This window comes from Ciconia boyciana, chromosome 7 (assembly GCF_034638445.1).
Source record: "Ciconia boyciana chromosome 7, ASM3463844v1, whole genome shotgun sequence".
Classification (NCBI taxonomy): domain Eukaryota; kingdom Metazoa; phylum Chordata; class Aves; order Ciconiiformes; family Ciconiidae; genus Ciconia; species Ciconia boyciana.
In genome coordinates, this window is record NC_132940.1 from 43,441,008 (window position 1) to 43,461,509 (window position 20,502).

Here is a 20,502-nt window from a genome sequence, read left to right on the forward strand (position 1 = left end):
AAATGACTGCTGTTGGACAGATCTCCACTGCACACAAGCACAGTGGCAGAGCACAAGGTATGTCCCCTCTAGCTCTTTGGAGAAGCTGAGGACAGTCAGTGTGCCCTGCCTGCAAAGCAAATGCCCTGGGAATCAGAGTACCCGGGGGGTGGAAGTGTTGCCCCTTGCTTCACAGCCACGATGTGGCCCATGGCCCTCATTGTACATGTATTTTTTTGTTCACATAGATGTCTGATTTTCCAGTCCCCATGGCTATTGCTGCTAATGGAAGAGTTCCTCCAGCTCTGAGAAGGAGCACTCACTGCAGGTGAACCTGCGGCAGAGACGAACCAAGTATGGGCAGCTCTAATGAGCAATCTCCTGCTACTGTTCAAGTGGGAAAATATAAAGCATCCCACAGTTGTGTTTTCACTGGGATCAAAGTCAAATGAAGCAAAGAAAACCAATTCCTTGGGTTTTTTGTGCGTGGGTGGATTTTCTTGTTTCTAAGGGTGATTGCTCTCTTCAGTCACTGGGGCTGCACTGTTACTGCAGGCTCCTCTGGGTTCAGCTGTCTTAAGACCGATTTCTCTTATCTGACATATGAAGTGTTTCAGTGCTTAAGCTTTAATGCTTCCTGCCTTTGGGAATGTGTTTGTCTCACATCCCCAGTTCAGTCTCAATGTGTTCTGGGTAAGCACTGCAGCAGCATTAATAATTGTCTAGATAAATGCTTGAGGACCAGTGTAATTACCCTTTCCCCTCTTGCCAGTGGAAGGGAATGCTGGCAAACAGTGCTGTTTTCCCTGGTTCCTCTTCCCAAGCTGTATGAAACTATTACCCCAACATTAGAAACTGTTGGACTCACTAATCAACATAATGAAATTAATATGTAACACATCAAATGCCTTGCTGCACTTCGTTTTCCTTTCCATAACGCTTGAGGGACCAAGGGGGCAGAGGGCTGATGGAAACCATGCCTAGATGCTGGCTTTTCCTGCCTTGCCTGTGATAACTGCTGGAGGAAGGGGGCTCAGAGGGCCCTGCAGCGGGTGGTGAGGACCGTACAAGCCTGGATATGCTTTAAGAGCCCACATGTGATTATTTCTGCAGCACAGTCCCTGACATGCCTTTGGTCCATGTAGCCAGCATGTCTGGACAGTGCTGGGGAAAGAAACCTGCACTTGGGGCTGCGCTCTGCCCGCTCGCCCTCCCCATGCCAGCAGGCCAGCGTGTGTGTTGGCATGGGTGCTCATGGCTTTGGGCATGAATGTCCCATGGGCCACTGGTGCTGGGTACCTGTCCCCTGGCTGGTGTGCAAGTGCCAGCTGGAGAACAGAAGATGGGGCTGCAACTCTGCCAGAGAACCTGACCTCTCATGGGCTTTGCTGCTTCTCTGTTTCTGTCTGCGAGGAAGGATGTTCTGGCAGGGTGGGACAAAAAGAGGAATGTAAAGTTTGGAAACTGGTCAGATCTGGAGTCTGAAGTGAAAGAGCTGCTAAACCTCCCTTAAACCTCAGGAGCTTTGTGTCACTGCACTTATGGTAGATTTATGCTGATGTAAGTCAATGCAGGGCAGGAGTGTGAGCGGAAAAGCAGAGTATTGAGCCCGTGTACTAATCTCCTAGGATGAACCATGGTCAGTAATTTGGAGGCAAGACTTCAGATTCATTTGTCTGATGACAGAAGAGTAACCTGTCAGTGAATTAAGGAAAAAAAAAATCCACACTGTAATACAGTGACATAAAAGCTGGAATCGATTATATTTGCATTCTGACAATTCTTGTGAGAGCAATTTGCTGAGCTTGTCAAAGACTCTAAATAATGACTTTTTAACCCCTGTGCTCAACAAATCATTTATTTTCATTTATTTAAAGTCTCACGTGCTGACTACAGCTATTTTGAAACCCGGTAGCAGAATGGTTGTCTCCTGCAAGTTTCATGGATGCAATGGGGGAATCGCTGCCTGTTTGTTGCTTTCAGTGAGCCGGTTATTTCCAGTGGGGGGCTTGGGATGCAGAACATGTCTGAGGAGACGATTTACCCAAGCAGGTATGTACTTGGCATCTTTACACCCCATGCCCCAGAAGGTTGGGCACGCTGGTGAAACAGGAATGGCCATAAAGATCTCTTGCTTCTCCAGGACATCCAAGAGCTCAGGGTGAACATGACGCTGGCTATGAAGTATTTGTACGAGAAGAAATCCCAAACTATCCTTTTCAGTAGCCTATGAATTGTTTGCATTGCTGAAGTTGTATTTGAGAGTATTGTCCATGCGCACTGTTTCTGGTGGCTACAATGGTTTTGAAGCAGTAATACAATAGACATGACCGAGCTTTTCAAACCAGCACAGGGCTGTGGATGGAAGACACATCCAGCTTTCCTGCACTGCCCAGCTTCACGTCCCAGAGGGTTTCCCCAGCGGCGAGCAGCCGCCTGCGTGCTTCACCCTGAGCACTGAAAGGGAACCCAACGTCCTCGGACCCTGCTCAGGCTCCTAGGACCTCCTAGGGCACCAGGCTTTGGGAAATAAGAAGCAGTTCTTGGATTTGCTTTTCAGCTGCTCACAGCTTGCTCAGGGGTGGTTGCCAGCTGTCTCCCAAGCTCTGTTTCACTTCTGTCATTTTTGTGAACTTCTAATTCGATCTGAGCTGAGGGATTACAGCTTCCCTGCTATGGCATGTTGTACGGATGAGATCATGTGTACTCATCTGAAGATACATACTCAGCTATAGGGGAAATAACACGCTCTCAAGACTCTGCTAACAAAACTAAGGCAATTATAAAGCATCCTTGCTCTTTGCAGCAAACCCCAGTCAGCAGGTTTCCGCTAGCAGCTGCGTTACGGAAACGGGACCGGCCACGGGAGGCAAAGCTGGCTCTTGCCATCCCACCGAGGTGCTGCGGTGAAGTCCCCCATGCAGGAACCTCAGGAAGGAGAGATAAACCCTCACACCCAGCTGTCTGCCATCGCACAAGTTCATAGTGCTTTTGCAGCACAACAGCCTTCCCCCAGGTAAAGCAGCTGCCTTTGCCTTCACCTGGGTCGTGCACAGTGCTTCACAGGGGAGGTATGAAATTGCTACGAAAACAGGAAGACTTCTCAGAAAGGAGATAATTAAGAGGAAAGCTCAATGTGTTTGGAAACCTAAATACCCCTCATTTTCTAATGGTTGTTTTCAGTATTCAGATTTATTATCAACAGCGTACTGTAATATGTTCAAGCTCCTTTGGTATTCATTTGAAATGGCTCAGAGCGAACCCTGCCTCTGGCCGTTGCCTGCCAGCCTGAAATGAGACTTGGGGGCAAAAATGGGTCCTCTCTTAGTGGTGACAATTTTCTTCAGGTTTAAAGAAACTGTGAGCTTGAAGCAAGATGCTAGGATCTCTCATCTGCTTGCAAGCAGCACAGGTGAATATGAGAGCCTGGACTGATTTCCAAGATTTTAAGCATCCCTGCATATGTCCTGTGATGACAATCATGTCAGAAACCAGAGCATGAAAATACAAATGTCAAGCGAAAGGATATAATTTTTCATGCATGGCTGAAACCAAACACCCTGATCTCCCACTACAATTTTACTCCTGTAAGTGGTGCAGATAACCTCAGTTAAGGGAAGGTATTCACGGCAGGAGTTGAAAGCATGATAAAAGGCTTACAGAGTATTGCCTCTAATTTGGAATCTTCTAAAAGCACAAATGTCTGTTCAATTCCTTAAATATTTAGCTTGCATGTGAAGCTTATTTTGTTCAGTCTTTTTTTCCTCCCTCTTACACATGCCAGGGATTTTGCGGCTTCTGCATCTTGCTGCCATGGGGGAAGCTGAGCAGCAGTGTAACCGGCCGGGAGAAGCCTGTGTTGGCAATGGGCACACTGCCCGAGCCCAGGGGCTTGCTGCCCCTGCAGAACTGCTACATCCCGGCTTCCGAACAAGTTCCGCAGCACCCAGCCCTCTGTGCTCGGCTGTGCCCAGGAGTCTCTGGTGGCACCGATTGGTTTTGACTTTCCCTCTTTGTGGAAACCCCCCCTTTATGGAAGGATAACCCAGATCCAGATGGAGGTGTGTGTCTGGCAAATTGGGTATGACGATATGGTAGAGGCTGAGCCTCAGAACCAGCTCTTCTCCGGTGTGCTGGGGCTTCAGGAGCCCCATCCCGCAGGGTCATGCAAATACATGTCACGTGTGCAGACTTTGCACAAACTGCAGAAAAATGGCTCTTCCCCTTCCGAGAATAATTTTCATGTTATTTCCCAGAATGTTTCCCATGTTTTGGGGTCCCCACAGGACCAGACAACCCAGGAAAGGCAGCTCCTGACCTTCACACTCATCACCCCTGATGAAGGGTGCAACAGCCCCTTGCCACCACCCTGTCCCCTTTTCCATGCCACTGTGGTCACTGGAGGACCAGTTCATATCACTGAAGGGGTCCCATCACTCGCTGGGTTTGCAGAGGGCTCTGCTAAAGCTGCTGAGTCCTGCTGCCGCCTGAACTGGTGTCATACTAATGCTCACCCTGATGAGAGTGTCCAAAGCTGTCCTGAAGACAGATAGCTCTCCGGGGCCTAAAATGCACTTGTTAGGTGATGGATGCATCAGTGGGAAGAGTATTTAATATGAAAACTTACACCCTTCAGTGCTCCCACCTAGGTGCAGCCCCAGCAGAAATAAAGAGTCTGTCTGCCGACGTATCGGACAGCGCAGCCTTCCTGCAGGGAACAACTCTCCATCCAGGTTTTCTTGCTGTTTCTTGCCCATGGAGGAGCTTTGGAAAGGAAGAGCCTCTCCTGCAGGCACTACCTGCTCCAGCCTTGGCTGCTGTGACTGGCTTGCAACAAGCAGCACCTCAAAACCAGTTTTTGCAGCTTCAAAAGATGGAAAAAAGAGTCCCGTGAGAGCCAGCCACCCGCCTGCACTCAGGGGACAGGTCCATGGTGGTGCAGGAGCAGCCGCCATTCACAGCAAAGGGTGCCCAAGGAGGACTGAGCTTGCTATTAGGGGAATGAAAGGTATTTGTAATGAGACGACGGGCTGGGAAAAGCTGAGAAGGATTAACTCAAACATCTCCACTGATTTGATTTAATTCTGCCCAAAGCCCCAGAGCAATAATAAGCTTAAGTTAAATGTTTACATCTGCAAATGTGGCTCATCGAGTGATTTCATCTAATTCCCTCTTATCTTTCAGGCACTCACTGTGTGAGCTGAGACAAAGCCAGGTCTCATAGCACTGACAGAGCTTGTGCCCAGCCTGGGGTGGGCTCCCGGGGCTCGGGGGCCAAGTGCAGGGTTGTGTAGGGTGGCAAATGCTCACTTTGTGCCAGGGGAGAGCAGGTGGCCTGGCCTGAGCTGCCTGGTCCTTGCCTGCCCGGTCCTTGCCTGCCCAGTCCTTGCCTGCCCACAGGCTGGTCCCTGACAGAGGGGCTGCCATGCTCATGGGTCTTCTCCCAGCATCGCCGTGCCACGAGCAGGCAGTGTGGGTGCATCGCTCCCTAGGACTCATGGCTGAATGCAGATGCTATTCACAAGAAAACAAAAACTTGTGCATCAGCATTTCCACCTGCCTGACAGTGGCAGCCCTGACAGTGTTCTGCACCGAATGCTGCATTGGGTGGGTTAGCACTATTAAAAGCAATTATCTCTTATCTTGGGAATAGATTAATAGCTCATGGTCATTTATGGATTGGCTTTGTTTTTTGTGCAAAGGGATAAGCTTCATGCCACAGGACTGCCTTACAGTTTGTATTTGCTGAACTCCAGTTTCTTGCTTTGCCTGGATCCTGCCAGCACCTGGATTATATATGACTTTTCTTTTTAGCACCCCTTTTTTGCAGGGTTCATGCTTACGCTTTCAGAGAAGAAGCACTGATCTTCTGAAATCACAGCTCCCACGTCCTCCACTGATCCTACAGCCTCTGAACCTCCAGGTGATGCTCACCTCTCCATAGGCTTGTTGCAGATTTAAGTCCTAGGACCAATCTTATCAAGGTAGGTAAGTCCCTCCTATTTTAATTAGGGGTAATTGGGAGTATCTCGAGTGGTCTGGCAAACTTCCCTCATCTGCAAAGCTGTCATAGGGACTTGCAGCTGCTCACACTTGAGTGTGACTTTGAAAGCCCTGGTAGACTGGAGCCTGTCACCCTTCCAAGGGTGGCAGCACATCTGACAGCAGAGAAGTTACAAAGGTGGAAAATGGTGGTCACTGGTTTCTGCTTGGTTTGGGGTCACAGTAAAAAGGCAGTTGAGGAATCTACTTACCTGCCTTATAGCACACAGCAGCTTCCCATACGAATAAACAATAATGACAAAAGGGATTACGAGGCAAAAGATGAAAAGACATATGATGTAGGACACGTTGTTAGCGTCCTTTGAATGCCAGTTCACGGAGCATGTTGTCCCTGGTCCTTCTGGCCCATAACTGCTCCAGCCGAAGAGGGGGGGTGCAGTCCAGACCAAGGAGTATGTCCAGGACAGGATGATGCCTGTCCATGTTTTCCTGTAGTTTGTGGTATCGGCCTCTGTTGTTCCCGTCATGGTGCAGTAACGTTCATAAGAAAGCACAGCCAGGGAGATGAGCGAGACGATGCCTGTATCAAAACATACATTAGTATTAGCAGAAATGGCTGAATTAAGGCTTTGATCTATCTCCCAAAGCAATACTGCAAGCTAAAGATGAGGCTGATGGCAGTGGCTTTGGAAACCTGGTGGGCAAGGACTGGGGCTGGAGGTGTCCCCCTAAGAGTGAGAGGTGCTGAGAGCCTGACCTCACTCACTGAAAGCTGGGGAGTCTTTAAACATGTATCCAGCCAAAGCAAGTCTTTTGTAAGTGCTGATCGATAATTAAGCACATCTGTCTGCATGTATACGTACGTGTGTGTGTGACCTGCAGCAAAATCCTGGTTTCTCTACCAGATTTGGTGTTGGTGCACCTGTAAGACTTAAGGATAAAAGATGAATAGCTATATTTGCCCAAAGTTCAGGGCTTATCCAGCTTCACAGGCTTCCTTAAGCATCACTGCTTCTGCTTGAAATAACATTGGCTCTTTACTTCCTGGGATTTATGCTTTCTCCCAGATATCTTTTTTTTTTCCCCTGCAGGAAAGGTGTGTGAGGAACAATAAACGTCCATGCCCATCCTCTGATCTCTTCACACAACCTTTCCTGTCCTTGCCCTCTCTCCAGATGTTACGGCCTCCAGGCACTCCTTGGATGTTTTCATACAGCCATATGAGTGCTGGAGACTTGCACAACCCCCCTCAGCCCGGTGCTGTGCTGGACCTCGAGAACATGGCATTCTCACCACGAAATGTATGTGAGCAAGGGCAGACACTGCAGAGGAATAAAAGTGAAATTTCAGTTGTTGGAGAGAAAAGATGGTTCTGTGAAAGTGGGAAGAGGGTGTGTGTCACCAGAGGAACCTGCTTAAATAAAACTCTTGGTGACAGCCAGGAGATATTTCCTTGCAGAGCATCTATCACTCCCAAGGAAACCACAAAGTCAAAATAAAGATCTATGTCTCTCGGTGTTAAACCAGTAAAAGTAGAAAGAGCATAAGGAACATGGGCGCTTTGTTGCTCAGGTTTGAAACCTAACTCGGTTCCAAGAGCAAGAATTGCAGCTCATTAAAGTAATGCTTTTCATATCTAAAGCATGAGGACAACTTTAACAGTCAGCAAAAAACCAAATCCTCTTTACAGGGCAAGGCACCTCTTCTGAGATGCAAAAAATGAGAGGTGCCCCCCTGCCAGCTTGAAAGAGCAGCAGTCTGAACCCAGCCTCAGGGAAGCGCAGCTCCCCCGGTTTTTCAGACAGATTGATTGCTGTGTGCAGCTCCCCCGGTTTTTCAGACAGATTGATTGCTGTGTGGTAACAAAGAGAGGTAGATTAAAACAATGTCATGAAGCCCGCTGTGCCAGCAAGTGCCCTGGTGTCCCTCAGCACGGCTGTGCAGCGTGTGGGTGGCTCATGAGCCCTTGCAGAGACATTTATGGGTCTCTTGCAATTGGGGTACTGTCAGCAGATACAAATGGGGTGAGAAAACCCCTTAGCAGCAAATCAAAGATTTCTTCTGCATACAGTAATGCGGGGGGGGGGGGTGGTGGTGGTGGTGTAACTTCTAATGCTGATATTAGAGTTTGTAATTTCCCACACACACCTCCCAGCCTGCATTCTGGAAGTGATGCTGGCAGGTACAATTGAATACAGCTGGAGCTGCTGCTTAATGCTGACATACTCTGTTTGAACTTTCCTTGGCATGTAAAGGATTTACATACACAAAGCTGGCTTGCTACCCTGTAGAACTTTATCAGGGAGAGAGGTGGCAGCAAACATCTAAACTGCTGCTGCAAATGTATCTTTAGAATGGGTTTAAGCGGTGTGAGTGTCTCCTAAAGCAGTGGCGTGCAGCCTAGACACAATGCTAAGCTTGTTTTCCTCTGGTTGTTCAGGTCTGTTACTGATGGGCAGAGCGATGACTCTACTGGTAAAGCTTCTGACCTGTATGAGGGCTAGCTGGGGGACAGCCCCACTGATGCGTGTCGGTGTCTGTAGAGGGAGGCTGGGATTTTTAGCACTGGGAAGCTTGAAAATATGAGATATTGTTAAAATTAGCTCAAAGTGACATTACTCTAAACTTCTGTTTCTATAGCTTAGGAAACACTGCAGAGCTGGGAGGACGACGCAGGGGCAGGTCTGCGTACTGGCTGTCCACACAGCCCCCTCGCTGTCTCCACCGCACCGTGGGTCTCCCTCCACGTGCCTGGCTGGCAGGCGAGGAAAGGGCTTGGTAAAGGCAGAGGCACAATGGATGCTCTTTCGTGCTCACCACCCTGCCTTGCTCTGCAAACACGTTTGCCTTGCCCGGAGTCACAGCGGTGGCCAGGACCTGGAGCCCTGCACTCGCCTCCGGCACGCGGGGCTGCTCCCGGGGTCCCTCTGCACCGACCGACACCGCAACTGCTCCACCACGCAGCATCCCGGGCGTGGGGCCTCGTCCGCCCGCACCTGGCTCCCGCTGCCCCGGGGTGAGCGCGGAGGCAGCGGCGACAGCTGCTGGGGCTGCCCTGGGGCCAGGTCTGACAGCCACGCCATTTCAAAGAAATCCCGGCTGTTGGGGCTCCGAGCTGCCTGCTCCTTCAGTAACTGCCAGAAACGTGCACTTTGCAGCCCGAATGAGGATTCATATTTAACGCTGCCTGGTGGGTTGGTTATGAGCTTTTTCCAGAAGAACAAAAGTTGGGAAAGTTTAACCCCCTGTGTCTTTTGCATCCTCGGGGAGCTGCTGCCCCCACACAGACGGGCCTCATCCCACTTGCCCAGCCCTCCTGCGTGCCCACACTCAGACAACCACCCACATGCCCACGCTGCTGGGTTTGGGGCTCCTCACCCTCCGCTCCCCTGGCGCTGCCGGGGCTGTCCCGTCCCCGTCCCCTCCCCGACGGGCGGCTGCCGGGCGCAGCCTCGTCCTCCCGCGGCGTGCAGCCGCCTCCTCTCCGTGGGCGCAGACCGCGGCAGCCTCCCCCGGCTCCCGGCTGCCCCCCGCCTCCCTCCCACGGCCGCCCCCGGTGCCGGTGCCGGTGCCGGTGCCCGTGCCGGGCGGGTCCCACTCACCGCAGAGGGCGTTGGCGAAGCCGTGCCAGGCGCAGGCGGCCCCGGGCGAGCCCCGGCCCCGGGCGGCGGCGGCCAGCCCGAGCGGGGTGCCCAGGGCGCAGACCAGCAGGTCGCTGAGGGCGATGTTGAGCAGCAGCAGGTTGATGGGGGAGCGCAGCGCCCGGTAGCGCCAGAAGAGCAGCAGCACCAGCAGGTTGCTGCAGAAGCCCAGGCTGCCCACGGCGCCCAGGCAGACGGCCGCCGCCAGCCGCCCGGAGGGGCTCAGGCACGGCCCCGGCTCCGGCTCCGGCCCCGCGTCGCGGGCACCGGCCGCGGCCCCGCAGCTGGGAGCGGCGGCGGGCACCGGCATCCCCGCGGGGCTCCCGCCTCGCCGGCGGCGGGCATTGCAGCGCGCCCGTGCCGGCAGCCTCCGCCGCCTCTGCCGGTCGCAGCGCACCGGCGGCGGCTTCTGCTTCCTTACGCTGAAGGGGAAGGCGCGCAGGGTTTGCGCCTGCCGTGCTCCACCGTGTGGCCGTCGGCAGCTGGCTCCTCTCCGCGCCCGGCCCTGCTCGGCCCTCCGCGCCCGGAGGGCTGAGGCCGGGCGCGACCTCATCACAGGTGTGGGGCGGGAAAGCGGTTCGGGGGAGCCGAGCCTGGTGCCGAGCAGCCGCTGCGCTGCGGGCCGGGGGAGAGCGCCCTTCAGTGCTCTCCTGCTATGCTGCACCCACAGCTGCTGCTTGGAGACCTCCTCGGAGGCAGAGGCCGGTCTGGGGGATCTCACTACCAAGGAAGGTCTCATAGTTCAGGGACCTGCTGCAAAGCTGGGAATACAAATAAATTCAGATCAGAACAAAAGAGTCGGCTGTGTTTAGGCACCGAGTTACACGAAACACAAAACGCACATAGCTATAGCACTAAGTGACTTATGTCTCGGCTTGGCCAGATAAAGCCTTTCAGAGTAAAGCTGTGAAAAGCACAGGCTGATCCAGAAGCTCCTGTCATTAACAGAATGGGTAAAGCTTGAACTGCCAACCAGCCACGGAATAAATTGTTTCTTATCAATTAAAATCTCTTAAAATCTATAGGGCACTTCCTATGACACAGCCAGGTTCTGGCTGTATCCCACCCCTTGGAAAGGAGAGTGTTGTCTGCTGTCTTAATGTGCTGTCCTGGGGGAAAAACAAAATCACACTGTTCTGCTCGAGAGAGGATTTTCTCTATGTTTGCAAATAAAAAGGGAATTTGTCTCATTTCCTGCGGCTTGGCTGCTAGGAGCAATTAGTACTGAAAAGAAGAGCGTGAAGGGTGATTTTTTTTTCCCCTCTCCTTTTTTTCTCTTTTTATTGGATGTTTATTATGAGGAGGAGGCAGTTCAGAGTATCTCTGCTTGTAATTAACTTTCAAGTTATTTTTTAAAAAAGCAAAAATCTGGACTTTGGGACAGATAGCTGCCTCTTGCCTTCCCTCTGGGATGCTAAGGGTATGTTAGGTTAAGGAGGGACACAGAGGGCTGTTGTCTTCTCATCAGCATTTCTGAAGACCAAGAATGTAACTGGGCAGGTAGCACAAGCAGTCAGTTGGGTTACCTGAGAGTAAGTATTTAGGCAAAAATTAAGGATGGAAAGTACCTGGTCCTCAAACTTAATTGGAAGAAGAAACCTCTGTCTGTATGATTTTATTCTGCTTACGTGCTAGTGTTGTAAAACTCTACTTATTTCATCAGATAGAAAAGGCCAAAGTTAAGTCCTGATGAAGGTAAGGTGTTGTCTACAGCATTTATCTCTGTCCCTGAGAGCGCAGCCTCCCAAAGCCGATACTGGGAAATGGCTGCACTAGAGGATGCTACTGCACTTCACATAGCTTTCGATAATTATTGCTGATGGGTCTACTTTTTGGGGGCCCATGGGAAGCAAGTTTCTGTCTCCTTTTATAAAAAAATGTCTGATTCATTTCAAGATTTGCATGCCCTTACTTGTGTAGATAAGATGCGTTGCTCAGGGTGGGCTGCTTACAGAGGGCGCTGCCTGCTCAGGCAGGCAAGGAGCTTTGCAAGCAGAAATGAAGAAGATAGGCAGAGTTCACGTGTGGCTGGCTTGTTGGATGCTCAAGAACACAAGATAATCTGCATGGCCTGCATGGAAACTATAATGTAATTATAAATATTAATAGAGGTGAAATAAATATTAATATAAGTAAAATTCAGGACCAGTGTGTTTCTTAAAGGGAACTTTGATTAGAGATGAAAAGAGGCTGCAGCCTCTGGTGGCAATAAAGCCAAAAGGTTGTTTCCGCTGACTTGAGACGTTTCAGACCGTTTACTGAAAATGTGTCAAATAATCATTTTGATAATACAAAATTGCTTTGAACTGACCATTTCATTTTAAGTGATGTGATTTTCTAGGTGAATCTCGTGAGTGGGAATTTTCACTCCCTATTAAAACCCAACAAAAGCATATATTAGATGTGAAATTGCATTCTGAAAAGTAAATCCATTAAAAACATCTCTTGAGATTTCACATTTATTTCTAGGTAATTCCTACCCATTTTTCAGAGGAGAAACAAGTTGCACCAGCAGCTGTGCAATTGCAGCCAAGTTCCCAGATGATCGAATAAACAAATGTGCTGCTGCGCAGCACCTTTCCTGCAAATGAGATGCCAAGGCCCTTTGCTCTGTTAAATAGTAAGTGAAGAGGAAAGCAAGGGAATGACAGACTTAGGCAAGGCAGAAAGATAGCAAAGGAGCATTTTGCACTTTGCAGAGGTGGAAAACTGGGCTGCCTGTGTGGGGCCTGCGGCCGAGCATCCTCGGTTGCTCTCATTTTGGAGGTCCAGTCTGCATTCCTGGCTATTGTAATCCCCTGATCACATCCCACTGCGATATAGCCTGTGGGACTTATTTTCCTAAATTCCGTTCTTGTCATTGACTTGGTAAGTTAATGGCACAGAAATCTATTTAGGTATGCTCCCTAAGAGACTGCAGCTTATTGATTTTCAGCTGGATGGAAATATCAAGGTGCCCAAGTTCCTTTGAGGAGCAGGTCTTGGATTTCAAAGGCAGAAGAAAGGTATTAGCAATGTTAAATGCATTTATCTCGATGACAGCTCTTTGGGGATGTTTCAGGAAGGGTAAATTCTAGTTTAAAAAAATTGCAACAGAAACAATAAAGAGGGAAATGTCATCTGTTCACAAAAAACCCTAGCTTCTGCTTCTGGCTTAACAGCAGAGTTTCACCAGTTGAGGTGCAAAGGATGGGCTGCAGCTTGGAAGAGCTGCTTGCAAAACCAGGAACATTTGCAGCCCTAAATTCAGTAAGATGCAGGGATTTCTCAGCGCTGGGGCCAGCAGCAGCTCTCTGTGGCACAGTGCAGGGATGATTTGCCCTACAGGACCTCCTGCCAGGGTGCGAGTGGGCCCAGGGAGGGCAGCCAGGGCAGGGGGGCACAGCTGGCCGGGGGAGCAGCCCTGCCACTGCTGCCAGCAGCCTCTTCCCCAGGAAGGGGGTGGCCGTGCTGGAGGGGATGTGAACATGGGACAATTCATCCCTTTTCCAGGTCTCTCCTGCTCTGCAGAGACAGTGTAATGTATGATTTTTACAACGCATATTTATGTCTTAGAAGGTTTCTGAGCTAGGCTAGAGCTGGTACCTGGCAAGGAGCAGCGTGCCATTTGGGCACTGGGGGAGCAGCAGAAGTGCCTGCTGAGAGCATCAAAAACATTTTCCACCAGTCTTTGCTGGGAGAAAAAGAAAATCCATACAGTCCCAATGGTTTCTCTCTCTGCTTCATCGCTGATCTTTTACTAGAGATCTTTTCCATCCTTCCTGATGTGAAAAAAGAAATAATACACTTGTCCTGAGATGTTTGCACCTCCCCACCTTAATTTAAGATTAATTTATATACAAGAGCTCTGTTATGCATGTGATGTGATGATTTGTGAGTTTTGCTGGCAATACACCTGCCCTCTGGGTTGGGCCGGGACCCGGTGCCCTGGGTCAGAGCACGTCTCGCCCTGCCTGGCTCTGGGGGGGCTGTGGTGTGGGTGTGGGCGCTGGGGGCACCCTGGGGACACGCTCACCCCTTCTTGTATGGCATTGGGCATACATTTTTGGGGGTAAGTCAGAGGTAAATTTAGGACATATTTTCAAGCAGAAGCGCATCTGATTTCACTTCAATTCTCTTTTCTGTTTCATTTTAAAAAGCCTATTTCGCTGCCGAGCTGCTGCAGCAGTGGCATGTCCGGAGGTGGGTGGCAGGGACCGGGGCTGGGCCAGGGGCTGCAGGCAGCAGCAAGGTTTTTTTTAAGTTTGGTTAAGTTTACCTATATTTTAGCAATGGCCACAAGATGGCACAGGGCCCCTCCTAGTAAGATGCGAATGCGATCGCCGGAGAAATGGGTTTTTCAGGTTGCCTGAATCCAGGCTGAGCGAAGGCTGCTTGAAAATGAAATCCAGGCATACGATGGCCATGAGACCTGGGCTTCAAGCCATTTCTGGGACGTGCCAGGCAGGCAGAGGGTAGCCTGCACCCCATCCTGCTTCGGCGTGTACAGAGCAACCCTGTGATGGAGGGCTCCGGCGATGCCGAGGGGCCAGCAGGAGCTGGGAGAAGGTGGTTTTCAGATCAGCGTCTTGTTCAAGGGCTCTCTTTTGTGGCACCCAGCTTATACACAGGTATGGGTAAATTCTTCATCAGGCTGGGAGATGCCTGTATTTGCTCTTGCAGGCTGGCTGATGCAGACAGCGTGGTCAGCATCCACGTGCTGGAGCCATGTGGTCACCCTGCAGCAGCTCTCGCGGCTGATCATCATGGGTCAGGGAGCACAGGACATTGCAGCCGCTCGGGGAACCAAGAGGAGAGTTTTGTGGGGCAGCAGAAAAGGCAATCCCCAGGGGTTTTGCAGTGGGTTCGAGGGCAGGATCCCGGCCACCCAAGGAGATGACATTTCTGTTGGTGGCTGCATGAGTGACTGCAGTGCAGCTCAAAATGCAGCATTAGCAGCTGGGCAATGTGCAAGCAGCTTTGCTGTTGTCCGGCTGTGTTGAATATTGAGTATCAGTGTCCAGCTAGTATCCAAAAAAGCATTTCCTACACAAATATTTTGATAATGTCTGGAAAGGAGCAGGAAAGGGATCCAGCCAATTCCTACTGCGTTTCACCACTCTATGGTTTGTGGTTCCCAGTGGTGCGTGTCCTGTAAATACCTTGTCCTGTCATGGAAATACAGCCTGCCTTGTGCAGGCTCTTGGCTGGTATTTGTGGGTCATTAAATTGATAGTGGAGACGTTGAACAGGTTTCACCCAGAGAGTGGAAAGCTGTCAGGGTGATGTGCTGGTTGGAGTAGGTGGCTGTGTGGGAGCCGGGGCTGTTTGCTGGGAGATGAACAGGGTACAGGGGGGGTTGGCTGGGGGAAACCCAGTGTAGCCTCTTGCACTGCTGTTTTGAGCTATTTAACACAACACCATGCAGCAAGCCCTGCAGAGATGATGTGGTGGCAGTACAGCACAGGGACTGAGGTTACGGGCAGTCCCCAAGGGCCATCCCCTCGCCGAGGAACCCCCACGGTGTTCAGCCCGGAGGGGGTGAGTGAGACCCTTGCAACCCCAGTGATTCCCAATGGCCCTGAACAGCAGCAGCAGCCTTCAATGGCAGCGAAGTCAGCAACTTTGTGGCAGATCAACTTTCCACTCTTATTAATGATAAGAGAGGTAATAATCCTCCTACTGGACTAATTACAGCCAGTGAAAGTATGGTAATGAGCATAACTCTCATTGCCAGTATTTGAAGAGTTACAATTTACATTAAAAAAGAGGCTTATGTGAATAGCAATTATTATTTTGTACATGGCTTTCTCTTGTCCCATCTATTCTGATCTTGGCAAATCACAGTGTAATTAATCATAGAGGATTAAATGCTGCAGGGAAAGGACTGGGAAATTATGTAGAAGCAAAACTCTGGTTGGCTTTGACTTAAAGTAAACTTAGGTTGTCTGTCGCAAAGAACATATTGCCTGCTCCACTTCCTACCTGCCAGCTCTTTCTTGCTGCTGTCGAAATCAATGTAATTGCCCCAAAGGTTTAGCAGTCCAACTGCTTTCTGGGTGTCTCCCTGGCATTGCACGGCTGGATCCATGTGGATTCGGCGGTAGCTCCCCAGTTCTTTGGGGCATGTGTTGGAAAGGTTGGGATGCTCTCCTGCTTTGTCCACCCTTGCTTGAAAAACAGTGGTAGGAGGTCAACCAACCAGATGCAGGTTATGCCCAGGTATCTGCTGGAAGGTCATCACCCTGGCTGTGCTGGGGTCAGTAATCGTAACACCTACCAGTATTTCCCTTGCCAGAGCTGCACATGGTTGTCTCCCAGTAACAGGTACATAAAATACTCTCACCATTAGTTCACCTTGTCCTGGATGCCTGAACTCCCTAATTCCAATGACTGCACCAAAATCCAGCCTTTCTTGCCCTCCACCCTTTGGGTTTGGCCAAAGATGGTAATGAAGACGTGTTTTTGCTGGCAGATCAACCTAAGTTCCTCCAAAAGCCACTCCTCTAATGGCTTATGGTTAAACATTTGATATGTGTGAAGGATCATTTGATATTATCAATAGCAAAACTGCTATTGCAGTCCATGATGATATCTCATCTTTATTCCCCAAAATAATGTCTGTTAGCTAATGAATTTCCTAATGATTGTATGAGTAATTCCTGTGTGAACAATTGCTGCTCTTTGCTATAAATTAGGCTTAGAACAGACTTTTCTATTTGGTCCTTCTTATTCTCATTTCAGATTTTGGGTTTGTATATTTTGTTTCTTAAAGATCTTTCTGTTTAATTCTTTATAAAACATCATCTTCTTGCAGGGCTGTTAGCCCCAAAGTATCTTAATGGGACTTAGTGAGTTTGAACAGTGCAATGAGTTGGTGTCATGTCATTATTTTGATATAGATCGCTATAAATATTAGTTATTGCTTTTAGGGAGCACTCTTTAACAAGAGTCCTACTAGATTTTTGGTAAGATTTTAGTGAGGTGCTGAGTGCCTAGAATTACCTATTTTTTTTTTTAAGCTTCCCGTGGGATCCCTTCAGGTTGTCCCATCAAATCTATTTTGCTGATCCTCTACAGAGAACTTTGTCTCCAAACTTCTTGTTGCTGTGAGTGCAGCAGCTTTGGTCTATTTACCCTTCTCTAGCCAGTAATGAATAGTTATTGAATTAGAGTGGTTTTAACTAAAACTCAAACAATAGCCATGGATAGTAATGAAGCCTTTAGGAACCATATTAATTAGCAGCCAGTTCCCCCCAAGTTATCAGGAATGGTTTGCAGTGTGTGGACAAATGCCAATAGCTGAAAATATTTACAGGCAGCGGAGATTTAATTAGATGCTCAGGACAAGCTTTGCCTGCAGTAGTGCTGTCCTGGGACACAGCTACAGCAATGCTGCTCCCAAGGGTGCCTGTGGGGAGGCAAAGTGCTGGCAAGGTGAAGATGGGGGAAGGCAGGAGCAAGCATCTGTGCCTGCCCTGGAGGTCCCCAGCTGGCACTGCTTGCACCGAGCCATCCTGCTGCCCAGGAGCGTACGTGCACAGACACACACGCACAGAGTTTATCTGATTCCCAGAAATACTCCCGCATTACAATTAGACCTCCACTGGGCTGCAGGTCGCTCTGCCATCCCTTTCATTTGCCTGTTGCTGGTTTAGTGGTTGTTCTCTAAATAGCCCATGATGCTACAGGAAATCTATGTGGCTTCCAGTAATGTCTATGGTTTGAGAACGGTCCAGAAGAGGAGTGAGAAAGTAACACAACCTAGCAAGGAAATACTTTGAGGTCTGCTTGGTTATACTGAGTTTAGAGAAACCTAGTGTACCTTACCTCCATAGCTGCAGTCTCAGCTCTCGCCACAAGCTGTGAGCAGCCTGTATCACTCTGCTTCCTTGTGATTTAACCCCAGCCGGCAACTAAGCACCACCAGCTGCTTGCTCACCCTCCCCGGGTGGGATGGGGGAGAGATTCAGAAGAGTAAAAGAGAAAACTCATGGGTTGAGGAAAAGACAGTTTAATAGGTAAAGCAAAAGCCGTGCATGCAAGCAAAGCAAAACAAAGAATCCGTTCACTCCTTCCCATGGGCAGGCAGGTGTTCAGCCATCTCCAGGAAAGCAGGGCTCCATCACGCATAACGGTTACGTGGGAAGACAAACGCCATCACTCCAAACGTCCCCCCCTTCCTTCTTCTTCCCCAGCTTTATATGCTGAGCACGGCATCATATGGCATGGAATAGCCCTTTGGTCAGTTGGGGTCAGCTGTCCCGGCCGTGTCCCCTCCCAGCTTCTTGTGCACCCCCAGCCTCCTCGCTGGTGGGGTGGGGTGAGGAGCAGAAAAGGCCTTGACTCTGTGTAAGCACTGCTCAGCAGTAACTAAAACATCCCTGTGTTATCAACACTGTTTCCAGCACAATCCAAAACATAGCCCCTTACTAGCTACTGTGAAGAAAATTAACTCTACCCCAGCCAAAACCAGCACATTCCCAGTCCATAGCATTTCAGATGTCCCTGCAAAATGTTGCTCATGGTCATTTTTATTAGTGCAGAGCTGTAGTCTGTATGGCTCTCTAGGCTTTCAGCTTCACAAAAAGACGGGGTGTTGTGGAAGGGGTGAGCACAGCACTATCGTCCTTAGGGAGCCAGCAGAGCCGAGAGACAGCGAACTCCTCCATGCTGGGGAAGGAGTCTGGGGAGGAAAGTGTGACTCAGGGAGCCTGGAAATTAAAACTTATGGTTATCAAACTGGAAAGAAGGTTTCAGTTTAGCATTGAGGGCAATTAGATACCAAAAAGACAAAGAAAAAGCAAAATAACTAAATTCTTCATTGCTTGAGGTCTTAAAGCCAGTACCATCTGTCTGAAAGAGGACCTGATACAGAAACAGGGTGTTCCCCATGCAGAAACCTCAATGAGAATCAGGGAAGGGCTTTGCTAGTTGGAGTCACTGACCTCTTTCCTTGCCCCGGGGCCCAGGCAAGTGGGTGCACAGCAGGTGAAGCTCCCCTGGCACAGCTCGAATGCTACAGCAGAGCTGTGACATGAAAGGGATCCCTAGGATGCACTGCTGTAAAAAATGTATCCTATAAAATTGGTCACTGACATATAGATTCACAAATGTTGTTGTCTCAAATGTTAAAATCTTACTTTCTCCTGTTTTGTCTTGTTTTCCTCCTTATGTGCCTGTTTTTTCTGTACAGGAGTAGAAAAATCATGGTCCCAAAAAAATATCTGGTCCACCACCAGCCTTCATAGCAAGAGGTCCCTGAAGAGCCTCCCCAGTTTGTCCTCTCCCGCAGTGCCCCAGCAGGACTTCAACATAGCAAAGCATTTGCTTGCCGTTAAGCCACAAGTCACGTCTTTGCAGTGACAGCTGTATACGTTTCGGGATGCAGAAAGTGTCGACACTCCCCTCTCGGGGGGCTGGGAGACCCCAGCTTGTGCAGCAAGTCTGGGTTCGCACGCAGCCTCCCGCTGCAGCAGGGCGGCCAGGGCAGTGTCAGGCAGTGCAGGAAGATTACTGGCATTTAAGCCAGTTTATTGCATTATTTGCCCTATGATGGGTCATGAAAGAGATTGCCAAAGAAGAAGGTAGATAATAGGCTGTGAAAACAAAGAAAAAGCTTAATGGCTTTTTCTTCGCCTCTTTTTTCAAGGCCTATTAAGGCTTCTCAAAGCGTGCTAAAAGCCAAAGAGGCCCCTGCAGTCCGATGTTACAGACATTTCCAGAAATTATTTTTTCAGAACTGGGAAAGGGCAATTACAGAGGGAGCCTCTCCCTTTCAGCCGCCTGATGCTGCTGGGTGCACACAAAGCTGCCCTGCTCCCATGGCCGTCAGCGTCCCCGGTGCCATGGGTGCAGCACGGTGCTGGCTCCCAGCAGGGCGGTGCTTGGAGCTCGCGGGCGCACTGGCTATGCACGTGACTCACTCAAAAACTCCCAGCTGAGAGTTAGGCAAGGCCATTTAATAGGTTACCAGATTAATTGCTCACCTCTGCGCACTCATGGCTGCAAAACCCAGGTGAACACATTGAGCTTGGTGTCAGCTGCCCCTTTCCCCTTTGAAGGGTTCACACGCCATGGCCACAGCACTAGGCAAAGGTTTAGGCGTAGGTGATGAACAACCAGGGTGTCCTGGGGCACTTTAGCTACACGCAAGAGTGTAGACCCCAAGAGTAATTCTGGACCTGCTGTTTAACTTTTTTTGGTCCAACTGCAAGTATTTAAAATGTCCTCCAGCACGTCCGCACTCCCCAGCAGTTCAGTCTAGCAGTACGGGAAGGTGAATGTGGTCCTGCAATAACTCTTTGATTTTTTTCAGGACAACTATTTACAGTATGTAGGAATTTCATTAAAAGCAGGAATCTTGTCTTTAAATATATATAGACTTTTCTTCTGGGGAGCTTCGAAACTTTGGAGCAGTCACTAAGCTGTAAGAAGCAGCTGCGCAAAGAGAATGCTTTCCCCGGGGTGAGTGGTTGAGCAGTGATCTGTTATAGCCACTCCTCAACATTAGCTGTGCAGTGACACTAATGCCGACAGAGTAAGCTCTGTCAGCAGCCACTGAACAGGAGGGGATGCTGTGTGTGCGGGGAATGCACAGTCAGGTTCCCAAAGTGCTTGCTGGGTGTGCACTGAGTTGCCATTTCAGGAGTTTTTCATTCCCATGCCCAGTGGCTTTATCTTGTCCTCCCACGCCACGTTGCCACGCTTCACTGCAGGATCCAAGGCCCTTGTCCCCATATGGCTGGTTTCAGTGGCACTCTGCAGGCTTTGCAGCTGGGCTTGCCTGGGCAGCGTGCGGCATCTGCAGGGCCGGGCTTCCCGGAGGTTGAGGGATCACCAGGGTGTGACACAGGCGTCGGTAGGGAGGGGTCTCTGGAAGCGTGCCGTCTGCCTGCAT

At 49.9% G+C, this 20,502-nt stretch overlaps 1 protein-coding gene across 1 annotated transcript in view; it reads right to left on the reverse strand.

Moving 5' to 3' along the window:
• LOC140654773 (pinopsin-like) overlaps positions 1–10,362 on the reverse strand; it is a 29,850-nt gene extending 19,488 nt beyond the window's left edge. The window contains exons 1-2 of the mRNA XM_072868486.1: positions 9,585–10,362; positions 6,234–6,562 (exon numbers count right to left, since the gene is read on the reverse strand). Of these exons, the coding sequence (XP_072724587.1) occupies positions 6,234–6,562; positions 9,585–10,362 (1,107 nt within the window). The remainder of the gene's footprint in view (positions 1–6,233; positions 6,563–9,584) is intronic.
• Between the last annotated feature and the right edge of the window lie 10,140 nt (positions 10,363–20,502).